Source organism: Rhinoraja longicauda, chromosome 20, assembly GCF_053455715.1.
Source record: "Rhinoraja longicauda isolate Sanriku21f chromosome 20, sRhiLon1.1, whole genome shotgun sequence".
Classification (NCBI taxonomy): Eukaryota; Metazoa; Chordata; class Chondrichthyes; order Rajiformes; family Arhynchobatidae; genus Rhinoraja; species Rhinoraja longicauda.
The window spans coordinates 13,305,614-13,321,085 of record NC_135972.1 but is presented as its reverse complement, the minus strand read 5'-3'; the positions used below and the strand labels follow the sequence as shown (position 1 = coordinate 13,321,085).

The 15,472-nt window shown below is 42.8% G+C and overlaps 1 protein-coding gene across 1 annotated transcript in view; it reads left to right on the top strand.

Annotated features, from left to right (window-relative positions):
• The window catches only part of ipo8 (importin 8), a 73,659-nt gene that overhangs the window by 31,066 nt on the left and 27,121 nt on the right, over positions 1-15,472 (top strand). The window contains exons 8-13 of the mRNA XM_078416971.1: positions 634-718; positions 7,116-7,250; positions 9,249-9,348; positions 9,907-9,983; positions 10,768-10,884; positions 12,048-12,137. Coding sequence (XP_078273097.1) covers positions 634-718; positions 7,116-7,250; positions 9,249-9,348; positions 9,907-9,983; positions 10,768-10,884; positions 12,048-12,137 — 604 coding nt within the window. The remainder of the gene's footprint in view (positions 1-633; positions 719-7,115; positions 7,251-9,248; positions 9,349-9,906; positions 9,984-10,767; positions 10,885-12,047; positions 12,138-15,472) is intronic.

Below are 15,472 nucleotides of genomic sequence, written 5' to 3'. Positions count from 1 at the left end.
AGGTTGAGGATCTTTCATCAGATCAAGGAACAGAAAACAAAGAGGCTTTCATGGGGGTAGTGGTGAGAACAAAAGTAAAGTGTGTGATGGGTTGGAGACTAAGAGTGACTTAGTACACTGTAGCTGTGGAAGCCACAGGATTTCTTACCAGGAATTTTATTTGTCTCTATTACCTTGTTAAACTTAAATGGTTGTAGTTTCTGATAAGATTTGGACTTAGACTTTTTTCCATGGCTACAAATTTATATGACAATTTAATGAACATATATTAAATCAAACCCGGCTCTCTGGTGCTGTAAGGCAACCACTCTAAAGCTGCGAGATACTCTTCTGATTTCCATACATGCAATGGCTGTTGAAAAGTGATCCGAAATAGGATTTACCAATTTACGTCTAAATGATTTTTGCATCTAACTCCTGTTGAGTTCAATTAACTGAACATAAGATGAGTCTCAGCTTGGGATCAGTCTGTTATACACTGTGGTATACACATGGTATTCCACTGTGTAATCTCTGATTACGCTACGTTTGAAGATGATTGTCTCACCAATTTTATTGATCTGGAATTACTGACTTAAATTGTATTTTTCTTATAACTTAACCAGATAATTTTTATTTTTACTTTTTCTGCAGATATGGAAGCCCTGGAAATGTAACAAAAGAGTACATTGAGTTTTCGGAATTCTTTTTTAAAACATATGCTGTTGGCATTCAGCAGGTAAGAGCACAAATAGGGTTTTAAAATAGATTTATGTTCCTTATCAGCATTGCAGATATCGGTACATTGTCTATTTTTGCATTAATGAGCCTTTATATGCATTAAATAGAAGCATAATTTTTGCCGTTGTATGAGCTCTTGTTATGCCCAAAATGTTTCATACAGTCACTCCCCGTATATTGATAACTGTGTGGCCAAATTCTGCTCTAACTCCATTTACAAGTTTGTAAATGACACCACAATAGTGGGCCAGGTCATGAACAGTGACTTGACAGAGTACAGGAAGGAGATAAAAAGCACGTTTATCATGACTCTTACCAGCTCCCAGAAATGAACCGCATAAAGTGTCTTCTCGGGACGAGTCACAGCCTGGTTTCGCAACAGCTCTTCCCAAGACTGCAAGAAATTACAAAGCGTTGTTGATGTAGCCCAACAGCTTACTCTGCCCTCACCCCCCCCCTCTCCATCTGCACTTAATGCTGCCTCGGGAAAGCAACGAACATAACCAGGATCTTTTACACCCCATCATTCCCTCTTCTCCCCTCTCCCATTGGGCAGAAGATACAAAAGCTTGAAAGCAAGTTCAACAAGAATCATGAACAGCATCTTTCCGACTGTTATCTTTACACTGCTCATTGTACTTATGTAATGGCTTGATTGTGTGATTTGACTGATTAATTTGCTCAAAGTTTTTCACTATAGGTACACGTGGCAATAATAAACCAGTACCAATCCTTTAAATGATTTCTAGAGTGCAGTGGTTGTTAGGTAGACAAGTGCACCAGCAATTGTTTATAACCATCCTCCCTCAAACACCTACGTGATAAATGATCATCAATCTGTTTTAATGGTGTTAGTTGTGAGAGGAATTGTTGACCTATCATAGAGACAACTGCTTGCTCTTTAATTCGTAGCAAATAGTATGTTTTGCATTAAGTGGGCGAAACACACAATGTTGCCACTTTACATTGTGCCTGGAGTCTGGGCCTGCACAGTTCTGTCCAGAGGCTGTGGCCCACAATACTTCACCACATACTAAGAGGATTCACCACATACTAAGAGGAGACTTAACTGAGCAGCTAGCTGGCACATTGAAACCTGTTTCACTTTGCTTTTTTAGCGAAATGCAACTGTCATCCCAACTCAACTCATTCCTGACGACAGCATATTGCAGTCTGCAGTAATCTCCCTCTTTCCCTTCCACCGTCAACCTGTGGTGGTGAATCTGTGGAATTCTTTTCCACAGAAGGCTGTGGAGGCAAAGTCAGTGAATATATTTAAGGCAGAGATAGATAGATTCTTGATTAGTACAGATGTCAGAGGTTCTGGGGAGAAGGCATGAGGATGGGGTTAGGAGGGAGAGATAGATCAGCCATGGTTGAATGGCAGAGTAGACGATGGGCCGAATGGCTTAATTTTTCTTCTGATCTTATGAACCATGATCTGTCTGCCTACTCCTCATCTTGGATCTGCTGCTTACTGGAACTCGCCAAGAGTGCAGCTTGCGGCGGCACCGTGGCACAGTTGGTGGAACTGCTTCCTCACAGCGCCAGAGACTCGGGTTCTTCGTAATGATGATATCTGTTGTACTTCGTGGTCCGGTACCTGTTGTACCTTTAGTGACTCTGGAAGGACCACAAGTACACTTGTGTAAAAGGTTACATTGCTGGAGCTCAACTCCAGGCTGTTTATTCCGTGGCCACCTGCATCCAGAGTGACCGCCTAATCACACCCATCACTTATATACACAGCCATACAAAGTAGTTCTTGGATACACAAAGTAGTCCCAGCAATATCACAACATCCCCCTTGTCTTATATATTACAACATCCCCCTTGTCTTATATAAAATTGGTTTCTTTACCATTCGAGGGCTAAAATATATTTAACAAACAAAACCAAAACACCATTGCTTTTTGCAAACAAAACCAATAACACAATTAAACACAATTGCTTTTTTCTTTCGCCATCATGGTGGTCACTCCTCTGCGGAATTTCACTCATTTCCGGGTGGTCACTCATCTCCGTGTGGTCACTCATCTCCGGGTGGTCACTCACTCCGTGTGGTCACTCACTCCGTGTGGTCACTCCACAGATATATACATATATACAAAAGCATCAAATATAATACATTAAGCTTTCATTACACAGATCACTACACAGGTCATTAAACACAAAATATTCATTTTGTTCCATATCTTCCCCTCAAGAAGACGTGCTGTGTAGATCAAATGTAGTGTAGGCTCTAGATGCTCCACCACCATGATTTGCCTGCCACTGCTGGCCTCCCACTGCTGGGCTGGCACTGCTGGGCTCCCACTGCTGGGTTGGCACTGCTAGGCTCCCACTGCTGGGTTGGCACTGCTGGGCACCCACTGCTGGGCTGGCACTGCTGGGCTACCACTGCTGGGCTGGCACTGCTGGGCTCCCACTGCTGGGCTCCCACTGCTGGCCTGGCACTGCTGGGCTCCCACTGCTGGGCTGGCACTGCTGGGCTCCCACTGCTGGGTTGGCACTGCTGGGCTCCCACTGCTGGGTTGGCACTGCTGGGCTCCCACTGCTGGGCTCCCACTGCTGGGCTGGCACTGCTGGGCTGGCACTGCTGTAATCGCGGTGCGATCGCGCCTCCGCTGCAGTGCGCTCTGGCCCCGCCCACAGGTGCTCCCCGGCAGCTGTCGCTCAACTTTTCGAACGCGCTGCGCTGGCCCCGCCCACAGGTGCTCCCGGCAGCTGCCGCTCAAATTCGAACGCGTTGCCGCTGCCTCGGGCCCAGGGCCTCCCGACTCTCCGGTCGACGCGCCTGGGTAAGTACGCAGTGCCTCGGCCTTACCGGCTGCTGCACCTCTGCGGGTGGTCGGTCCCTCCGGTCGCCGCACACCTCCGTGGGTGTCGGTCTCCTCCGGGGCTCTCCCGGTCGCCGCACACCTCCGTGGGTGTCGGTCTTCCCCGGTCACCGCACACCTCCGTGGGTGTCGGGTCTCCCGGTCGCCGCACACCTCCGCGGGTGTCGGTCTTCCCCGGTCACCGCACATCACCGCGGGTGTCGGGTCTCCCGGTCTCCTCCGGTAGCCGCACACCTCCATGGGTGCCGGTCTCCACCGGTCGCCGCACACCTCCATGGGTGTCGGTGTTCCCCGGTCACCGCACATCTCCGTGTGTGTCGGGTCTCCCGTTCTTCCCCGGTCACCGCACATCTCCGTGTGTGTCGGGTCTCCCGGTCTTCCCCGGTCACCGCACATCTCCGTGTGTGTCGGGTCTCCCGGTCTTCCCCCCCCCGCGAAGCAGTCACAGGCTTCTAATCTCGGGCCTACACAGGTGCTGGGGCGTGACGGGGGCCTACACGCAACGCCCCCAGCAGCTTACAGCGTCACGTCGGCAACTCGGCGCCGACTACTGAGCAGGTAACTATACCAACCCACACTGGCCCTGTCGGGATGCACTCCAAACGTCCCGTACCGAGCTGGAAACTTTTCTTTTGTTTTGTTTCCCTTCAGGGCTTTTTTTTTTCTTTTTCTTTTTTTTCTTCTTTTTAACCTTTTCTGCTCGGGCATGCTTCATTCCCTCCCTAGGCGAAACACCAAGCCGCTGCCACCATGTTGTACTTCGTGGTCCGGTACTTGTTGTACCTTTGTTGTGACTCTGGAAGGACCACGAGTACACATGTTTAAGATGTTATCATGGTGGAGCTTAACTCCAGGCTGTTTATTCCAAGGCCGCCTGGATCCAGAGTGACCGCCTAATCACACCCATCACTTATATACACAGCCATACAAAGTAGTTCTTGGATACACAAAGTAGTCCCAGCAATATCACAACAATATCCAGCACATTCACGGATGCTTTCTTCCCTGGCCTTATCCATAAGTCTCCCATTTTTCCACATGGCAACACTGGCCTAGGCATTACCTAACCCTATATATTTAATGATATTTTGCATCATTTCTTTTTCCCCAACTGTAGGTGTTTTGATCTTCTGCAGCACTTTAACCCTAATCTCCTCTAATTCTTGGATTTTAAAGCTCCACCAGTGGGAAACATGATTTAGCTGCCAAGGCTATGCACTCGAGAATTTCTTGTGTTGACCTCTCTGTTATTCTTTGTCTCAATACATTCCTTTGAACCGACTGCTCTGACTGAGCAAGCTTTGGTCATCTACATTTCTGTGGCTTGGTTTGATAACACTCTTAAGAATCATTTTGTTACTTTTACAGTGCTAAAGCACTATATAAATTGACTTATTTATCCACAACGATTTGTAAATCGAATCTGATCAAAGGCACGGTGATGTATTAGTAATGTATGCATCACTAACGCTCACGCCTGTGCCTTGTATTTCTGACAAAGTACTTAATGAAGCTGAACATTTTTCCCATGGCAGGGTCTTTGCTTCCTTCGTGATTGTAAAATCAAAAATCCAGAAAAGATCCTCTGAATTTTGCACCCTGCTGTTTCCGCCTCCGTTTTGTTACAGTGACCCTTGACGTGATTTATGTGCAGGGCAATGTGTTGGTTATGTATAGATGTCTCTAACGGTACAGATTACACAGCTTCCTTCCTCAGTGGTCAGAGAGCATGCAGCTATGTTTTTGCAAATAAGTTGTGGAGTTTGAGCAATCTTTACGTTGCAGCAGGTGCCTGGAATGAACATTTGCTTTTGGGATCAAATGACCTTGTGATCTCTTATGTGCAGGACCTCTGTTGTTCAAGTTTTTTGCATTTTGCTTTATACTGAGCAGCAGTTGGGCAGACAAATGCTGGATGATGTTCTGTGGGTGATGTCCCTGCCACTCTATGGATCCATTGTGTTTGGCCTTAATATAACGAATGCCTTGTCTCAGATCAGTTTGGTCCAGACTTTGTTCAAGTTTATGAAACTCTATTCATGCACAGAAAATGCAAAAATGAAACAGAAGCACCAAAGAAAGTGCTAGAAAGACTTAAAAGAACATTATTCGAAACTGAGAGAGCACATGTATGCGTAAAATAAGTTAGAACATTTTTAAATTGTGAAAGGACTTAAAGGGTAAATGCAGAGATGTTTATTGTTTTTGGGAGGACATATGTTTGTGTTATCATAAAATAAGATGATCATTAATGAATCTGATATGGTATTTTTGCCAAACTGCTTTAATCACATGTAGTTGTCAAAGTGAAATAATAGTTATGTTTAAGGGGAAGTCGTATAAACTTTTAAATAAAATTAATAAAAGATTATGGGATGGGATAATGCGTGAGAGAATGAAGGAATGTAAACTTGGCCAAATGGTTTCTGTGTATAATTCTTACATTTGGCATTAACAGCTACTGATTGCTCTATTTTGTGTAGAATTAACAACTTTCACAATCTCTAATCAATTCAGCAAGTAAGCAGATTCAAATTTTTTTCAATTAATTTCCTTTTCGAGAATCTGATGTTGAATCTCCTAGTACTTTGCCAATGATTCTAGTTGGGCAATCTTCTGCACCCTACTAGAATATTGGCATAAATACTAATGTTCTGTATATCATGATGTACTGTAACTTTAACTTTCTCTGGGACAGCATTTTTTACAATTGGGTTAAGCTGTTTATTGTTGTGAAATGCATTGCAGTTCATGTTTTGCAACAATGTTAAGCTATCTTGGCCTGTTTCCCAACTTGCATCTATACTCTGACATTCCCCCAATATAAGCTGCCTTCCAGCCTACATTGTTACATATCATGCAGGATGATATCCAACAATGGTGTCAAAGGGTTGATGCCATCTACATATATCTATCGTTTTGTTGAACTTTTGCTTTCTACCACAACTCGCTTTCTCCTTAATGGCACAGTATAATTATTTAAGATCACTTGCCGTAGTTCTTGTATGGCCCACAGATACCTATGTTGTGGTGCAAAATGCCCAAACATAATTTACATGTGCCTAATCAAAGCAGGTAAGAAAATCCCATCAAAACATGTATGTATTTTTTTCTGCTGATGTGTTCAAAATCAGGGACAAAATGTCTACAACTAGTCAATTATGGGCAATCATAATCAAGTCTGAATCTTGGATGTTGTCAAAATGAGGCTTGCTGGATAGCTTTTGGGAGCGGAGAATTTTTTTCTTCATCTTGATAGAGTATTGAGGTTATTTTTTTCGATCAAACTGGCTGCATGGCTTAGTACAAAAGGTTTACTCACAGGATCATGGAAATTGATAGCCACACTTCCTGATGAGAATAAAATTCAGACCACAACTGCAGGCAAACATTGAGACAAAAAATAACCACAAACCTCGAATAGTTCAATAGTGCATTACATTTTGTAAGGCAAAAATCAAGAAACCATCGAAGCGGAAATATTGCCTGCATTTTCACATCCCAAATGTTGTTGAAAGGTGTGCAGGGCATTGATTGAGGTCTTTTTTTTCTCAGGTATTGCTGAAATTGGTAGATCAGCACCGTCAGAAACAATATGTTGCACCTCGTGTGCTGCAGCAAGTCCTCAACTATCTAAATCAAGGTGTTAATCACTCTCTTACGTGGAAACAGATGAAGCCTCACATTCAGGTAAGCACTATCTGAGTTTAATTAGTCTGCTTTCTCTTTGATGTTGTGCTAAGAGGGACTGGCTACTGAGAAAGTTGCCAATTGGGTTTTTCTGTAAAAGCTGAATTTCATTTTCATTATTATGTACATAAGAATTGGAAGTAGTAGTAAGCCATTCGTCCACTTGTGTCTGCTCGATCTCGGTTAATCTTTCAACCCGAAGCCACCTTCCAAGAAACATTGAAAAATAGGAGCAGGAGTAAGCCATTGAACCTCATTCCACCACTCAATATGATCCTCCACACCAATACCATATTCCCACTCCCTCCTCGTACTTCCTGATGCCTTTTGTGTTTAAAAATCTAATCATCTCCTTACCAAATATATTTGGAGATTTGGCTTCAACAGCCTAGGTAGAGATTCCCATAGGTTTATTATCCTCTGAGTAAAGGAATTTATCAAGGTGGAAACTGGCAGTGAACTCGAGAGGGATACAGCTCAACTGATGTGGGCGCGAAGAACCCTGAGGCTGAAGATGAATGAGGGACCAGTGGAACAGATGATTAATCTATAATGTCCTAAAGTGTGTGCATGTAATGATTCTGATTTGATTGGATCAAACATCAGCATACTTAATTAGATTTTCCTGCAAACCTGTTGCAGCTATTGCACTACTGGTACCATCCTTGTTCTAATATAGGTTCTTATGCAGTGTGATAATTCTCATCATTTCAACGGAAAGCAGAAATATTACATAGAGTAGAAACAGGGAGCTGTCGATACTGGTTTACAAAAAAACCCCAAAGTGTTGAAGTAACACAGCAGGTCAGGCAGCATCTCTCGAGAACGTGGATTGCTGGTGTTTCGGGTCAGAACCCATCTTCACTGATTGAGGGGGGAAAGGAGAGGAAAGCTGGAAGGGAGGAGGGACAGGACCAAGCCTGGCAGGTAATGGATTGATGGAGATGAAGGGGGGTTTTGATAGTTGGTTGGACAAAGGCCTGAGATGAAAGGACAGGAGGTGTGAGATAAAAGGATTGAAGAGTTGTGAATTGTGAAGCAGGAGGAAGGAATGTAGGTGAGAGGGGAGGGGAAATATTGATGCAAGTTCAGGTGGGGCACAGGGGAGAGGGTTGAGGGAATAGGGAAAGTGTGGGGGAAGAAGGGAAAGGGCGGTGTTTGTAGTTACCTAAAATCAGAGAATTCAATGTTCATAACCCTGGGTTGTAAGCTAGCTAAGCAGAATATGGGGTGCTGCTCTTCCTGTTTGCATACAACCTCACTCTGGCAATGGAATAGACCCACAACAGAAAGGTTAGTATGGGAACGGGAAGAGGAGTTAAAATGGTTGGCAAGCGGGAGATCCAGTAGGCCCTGCCGGACCAAAAGCAAGTGTTCAGCGAAATCGTTATTGAGTCTACGCTTGGTCTCGCCGATGTAGAGGAGGCCACATCGGGAACACCGGATGCCGTAGATGAGGTGAGAGGAGATGCACATGAACCTCGGTCTCACCTGACAGGGCTGCTGCAGTCCTTGGAGGAAGTTGAGTGAGTAGGTACAGGTGGTACATCTGCGATTACAGGGGAAAGTATCTGTGGAGGGTGGTTTTGAGTGGGGAGATGTGTGAACAAGGAGTTTCGGAGGGAATGGTCTCTGTGGAAAGGAGTAGGGATGGGAAGATGGTGGTGGGATCACTTTGGAGGTGACAAATGTTGGAGGATGATGTGTTGGATGCAGAGGCTGGTGGGGTGAAAGGAGAGGACCAGGGGAAATATAACTTGTTATTCATTCTTCGCTTGTGCTTCTTTAGTGTATTCATTAATTTAGATAATTTGACCGGATGTTGGAGGTTATAAATTTTGATCTAATGATGATTTTATTTGGGGATGGTGCTAAAATGAATGCACACATCCAAATTCTTTTATCTCCCACCCCCGCCTCCAATTCTTACTTTTCTCTTTTCCTGACTCACTCTTGTTCTTACACTCTTTCTCTTACACTCGCCTATTATTGATGCAGAGCATTTCTGAAGAAGTAGTCTTCCCACTGATGTGTTACAAAGATGAAGATGAGGAGCTTTGGCAGGAGGATCCATACGAATACATTCGGATGAAATTTGGTGAGCTCCATCAAAAAAAGATACCCGGATTTGATTGTGTTATTTTTTCTTTCTGTGCTATTAAATTCAGATCCTGACAGTACCTTCTATTCAAAGCAAATAAAAACCCTGCAGTTGCTAGAAATCTGAAATAAAAGTGGAAAGTGCTGGAAATTCCCAATATATCAAGCTGATATGCAGAAAAAGAGGTCTGAAGACCGGATCTGACCCAAAACATTATTTATCTATGTTCTACAGAGATGCTGCCTGACCCTTTGCGTTACTCCAGCATTTTAAGTCCTTTTGCAGAAAAAGAACCAGAGTTAACCCTTTAGATTGATGACCTTTCATCAGAACTCAGAACATCAAAACTCTGATAAAAGGCCATTGATCTGAAACATTAATTATGTCTCTCCCTCCATGAATGTTGCTTGACCTCCTGAATATTTCCAGTAATTTTTATTTCTTGTCCATTGTCTTTTGTTGCGAAGTGAAATCAGCCAGTTGCTATATTTAGCTGCTGATTTATTACATGTGAGATGAGCAGTTGATCATTAATACTATTGAAATATTTTTCAGATGTATTTGAGGACCATGTATCTCCAACTATCGCGGCACAGAATTTTCTTTACACTGCAGCTAAGAAGAGAAAGGAGGTGAGGGCATACATCCTCTGTTCTCAGTTCAAATCAGTTTTGCACCTATGTTAAAGTAACTCTTTACTAAAAAATCAATATCTTCAAACAGTCAGTGAACCCAAATGTTTGAACAAAATCTCTATAAACTGCAGCAGTTAGATGTGGTGAATCAACAACAAGGTATACCCAACGAAAAACAATGTAGTGGATGGGTACATAATTAAATTTTGCACGACTTGGGGATAATTCCAGTATCATTTTTATTCTGACCAGATACTGCTGGTACTTGCAAAGCAATAAAAAAAAAGTGCCAACATATACCAAAGCAATAAGACGTACCACTTAGAGGTAACTATGATTGGTGAGAAGAGGAAGATGGGGGCCTTCCTAGATAAAGGAATGCTATTCCCCAATCTGTTGTTCAACTCTGAGTGAGATTGGTTGAGAGCATGCCTGCCCATTCCACAATATTTATTGGCAGGGAGGGAGAGGAGTGAATGTTTATAAAGGGGAAGATGAGATTGGAGGTTCGGGATGTGATGGTATTGTACTTTATCAAACAAGCACTGCAGATTTGCATGCAGCCTTTGAAAACTTGTACAAAGAATACAGATCAATTAATTCAGCAACGTAATCTAGGACAATGTGAAGTTAAATGTCCAATTCCCATTTTCTTCACTTGTGTTAATGAAGATGCCACGATAAGTAGATTTGTAATTTCTCATTATTGATCAGATTTTATTTGTAATAGTAATTCTCCTATTCTATGATGTACCACTTCAAACTGATTTGTTTCTTGTAGGTTTTGCCAAAGATGATGAGCTTTTGTTACCAGATCTTGACAAACCCAAATGAAGATCCTCGCAAGAAGGATGGAGCGCTACATGTCATTGGGTCCCTGGCAGATATCCTGCTTAAAGTAAGTAAAGTACTGCCTACACCAACTTCTTTTGGTGTAGGGAGTACAAAACACCAGGTTTAGGTGTCAGAAATTGGTGGGTTTGATGGACTTAGTTAGCTGAACTTTTTCAGGCCAAGAGTTGAGTTCCTGAAGACTAGGGGAAAGAGCTGAGTGAGGATGGGTCTTTCATGTAGCTAATGTGGGTATCTTGAGCCAAATGGCTTTTTCCTGTAATGCAAGTTTCTGGCATTTACAAAAAGGCAGGTGCATTATTGTTGGAAATGAGAGGTGATTTTATTTGCTCCTATCTTTCTTGGACCATGATCTATCATCATTCACTGTTTTGGTCCGAACATGTTGCTTATCTGGGGATTCTCCATGATTTTAATAAAGTCAGCATTTTCAGGCAAGTTGGGGTTATGTTATTTTAAACTAGCACAAAGTAAATAATTATTCTCAAAAGTTGGTAATATTATCCCTGAAGTAGTATTTCTTTGTGTTATGTCCAAAAATTTCAAGCTACTCTCTCGCTCTTTCCAACCTTAATGAGTGCACCTGATCTTTTGAATTTGGAGACCCTCTTGGTCCACAAAGAAAAATTACATGCTTGCAATTTGGTTTTACACACTCAGTTTTGGGTATGATTATGGGTAGTAATGAATTGTGCAAAATGCCACACTATATTGTGCTCATACAATAACAATATTTGAGATTAGGAATAGATTTTCCTTCACATAAATTCTAATTTTAAATTCCCTGTATTCTTTTTAACTCTAAAAATGATGCCTGCTCATTTATCATTGACCTTGGCTGCTCAGTACTACAGTTCAATATAATATACATTTCCCCTGGACTTTTGGAAAACCTTGTTCGAAACTCGTTTTGGAAATCCTCATTCTTCACTCATTTACCACATCGGTTGCTACTCTCGTGTCCGGTCTCGTCGTGTATTTCATAGTGTCCACCAGAATTACATCTTAAGTTTTTTTAACTCATTTCAGGAACAAAGGAACCTTTCTCAGCTCAGCAGAATTATTTTCAAGTCCAGATTTTAGGCTTGTAAGGTCAATATCTAACCTAAGCCAAATAATTCCAGTTTCTGGAATGTTATTTTCACAGTTATATCGAAGTATTGTACATTTTTCCTTATCTGGTAAACTAACTTTATGCTTTAACCACAGAAAAATATATACAAGGGACAAATGGAGTTAATTCTTCAGAGCTATGTATTTCCACTCTTTAACTCTGAATTGGGCTATCTCCGCGCAAGGGTAAGACTACGTACTATGTTTCCGTGATTATTAAACTTCTCACTGCTTTGTTTTCTTGGAAGTGCTTTTGGCAATGATGTAGTCTACACATAAACAGGAGATGCTTCAAAGGAAGAACAGTTATGTCTTCCAGTATCTGTAAAGAGTGGTTAACATTTGAGGGTTCCTTGAAACTGAGTAAGATGAACATATTTTGGGAATTGAGATTTAAGTAGGCCAGGCAAGAAAGTGAAGGTTGAGCCTAAGGTTAGATCGGCAATGTTCTTACTAAGAGATAGTTGAAGGTGGCAATATGAACAACCCCTGCTCCTGTTTCTTAATGTGGCTGGATATGGAGGTCTGTTTCCTTTATTTGAGGACACAAGGTGCTTAATTCAAAAGACACATCTGCAAATTTTATATTTATAAATGTGTAAGAATGAACTGCAGATGCTGGTTTAAACCGAAGATATACACAAAAAGCTGGAGTAACTCAGCGGGACAGGCAGCATCTCTGGAGAGAAGGAATGGGTGATGTTTTGGGTCAACAACCTTTTATATGTCGTGTATAAGCAATTTAAGGAAAACTTTACTTCCTGATTTTTAAATTCCATCTGCAGAAATGTCAGAATTTGTTTCCTTGGGCTAATACTTAGAACCAAAATGCTACAGGTCCTAACTGGAGTACAGGGTGGTGTCTCCTTTCCTTTACTATACCCAGCGCAGTTTCTCACGCTGCTTTGATATTATCATGATATCGTCAATCATATTGTCTTATAATGTTGTCAATTTCCTGACAAATCTTGCAGCAGCTGTTCTGCACAAATGGTGGTCAATAGAAATTAAAATAATATCAGTACATTTGTGTGTTTTTTTAATAGCTTGTATCCATCCAGCTGAACCCTTTCAATTCACTGATATCCTGTTCATATTTTTCAAAGTGCTTGTTTATGTTGGTTCTAATATTTTTGGGACATGGCTGTTGTTGACTGGATAGACACTTAGTTGCCCACAAATATTGTGGTGTGAATTCTTGTTGAGCTGGTTTCTAATGATGAGATACAACTGAATGACTTAATAAAAAATTGCAAATAGCAGTTTGGGCTGCACTGTAATACAGAACATTTAAGGCACAGAATAGGCCAACTCTGTCCTGGTTGAAAAGAGCCCAAGCCCATCTTACATCTCTTAATCTGCAATGTATGGGATCTGGACCTCCATCCATTGCTCTTGAGGTGAGCCACCATCGTGAACCACTGCATCCTTCTGGTGAAGATACTTTCACAATGGAGACGTGTAGGATATAAATGCAATGATAGTGAAAGGCTGACGATGTATATTCCTTGTCAGGATGAGGTGTATCTTGTAGTGAAGCCTGCAGGTAGTGATGTTCCATCTGCTGCCCTTGTCTTTCTTTGTAGTGAAGGTCACAAGTTTGAGAGGTGTTATTGAAGTAGCCTGGCGCACTAACTCCTTGCATTTTGTAGATGGTACACATTGGTGCACTGACTAATGGAAAAAAATGAAGGTCTTGGGTGATGGATAGAGTGCTAATCAAGTAAACTGTTTTGTCCTAGGTGGTGTTGAGCTTCTTGAGAGGGATTGCCAGATCTCTACCACCTGGGGTTGAGAAAATTATTCCTCACCCTCTAATCTTATGAATATTACAAATATCTGTTCCCCCCCCCCCCCCCCCTTTGTAACACCTCTGCAAAGGGAAATGTTGTCTCGAGCTAGGCCTTTATAACTTATACAGCTCAATTAAGCCTCTCCTCGGTTTTCGTTCTTCAAAAGAAAATAACCCTGTGTAACCAATCTGTTGTGGCGCGGTGATAGCCCCGAAATGAAGGCGAGGAGCCAGGTGTTTCGGGAGGAATTTTATTTGCTGTCGTTCTCTTGTCCAGACGGGTCTGCAAGAGAACGATCGCGCCTAAACCCCTGCCATTTATCCCTGTAGCTAGGGGCCGCCCCCGGACTAGTCCATTCCCGTGCCGAGAGGTTCGATAGTGGAATGGTCCGACCCTTGGGAGCCGCCACAGGACCCCCCCCCCCTTCAGAACAGGAGGCACGAAACGCACAGGCGGGCGCACAACCCGACCGAACCGCGTACGGAAGTCGGCCGACAGAGGGGCCGGCGGACTAGTCCATTCCCGTGCCGAGGGGTTCGATAGTGGAATGGCCCGACCCTTGGGAGCCGCCACACTGTCCTCATTGCTGAAGTTCTTGATTCCAGGCAATCCCATCATAGAACAGTCATACAATCATAGATTGTTTCTCCAGTGTATCATAACATTGTGATCAGAAGTGAGTTCTGCAGTCAGCCTAATTAGTGTTGTATGTAAACGGAAAAACTGGAAACACTGAGCAGGAAAGGCAACCTCAATGGAAAGAGAAATGGAATTAACTCTATACTGCCGGGCTGTACCAAAGAGGGGGAAAGAAAAGCAAAAATCACAGATGGATCAGTGGCAGAAATGGTCAGTTTTGATACTGACGGGAAGAAAGAGCGAGTTCCTGAAAACTGGAGGTCAATATTGAATCTGGAAGGCAACAGTGTGCGCAGACAAGATTAAGTCTTGTTGCTGAAGTTTGCGTTGAGCTTTATTGTGAAGTGCAGCAGACCAGAGTGGGAGTGGGATGGGGAATTGAAATGGGTGACAACCAAAAGCTGAGGGTTACTCGTCCAGGCCGAATGCAGGTGCTCTGCAAAGTGTGGCATTTAGTTTTAGCATAACCTCTCGACTTTTATGTGACAACACTGGGGTAAGCCTTTCTAAACATATGGAAGACCTGCCCTGCTACCTTTAAGGATCTGTTGATGTACAGTTGAAGCTTCCACTGTCTTCCATAGTGCTCTATATCCTCTCATTTTCAGTGCTTTTCTCTGCATTTTAGCAAGCCCCAAAAGCATTATCTCAAACTTTACTGAATTACACATTTGCTACTTTTCTGCACAGCTGACAAGATCACTATATCTACAGACCAGGGTTTTCCTTCTCCATGTCAATACCACGGCCAGATTTTGTATCATTTGAACATTTCTTTATCGTGACCATTGCATTAGGGGAGCGACATGGTGACGCAGCGGTAGAGTATCTGCTTTACACCGCCAGAGACCAAGGTCCAACCTTGACAACGGGTGCTGTCTGTACAGAGTTTGTACGTTCTCCCTATGACCGCATGGGTTTTCCCCAGATGTTCCAACCCTCCCCCACCCAAGTCGTACCAGCTTCAGAGTCGTCTTGATGAGTCTCATTGTCTCTACTGGTTCTCAGCTATCAATGCCCTGTTTCCTTTATCATCGTTACTTTTTTACATATCTTTCATTCGTTTGTTCTATATCTATCTACATCACC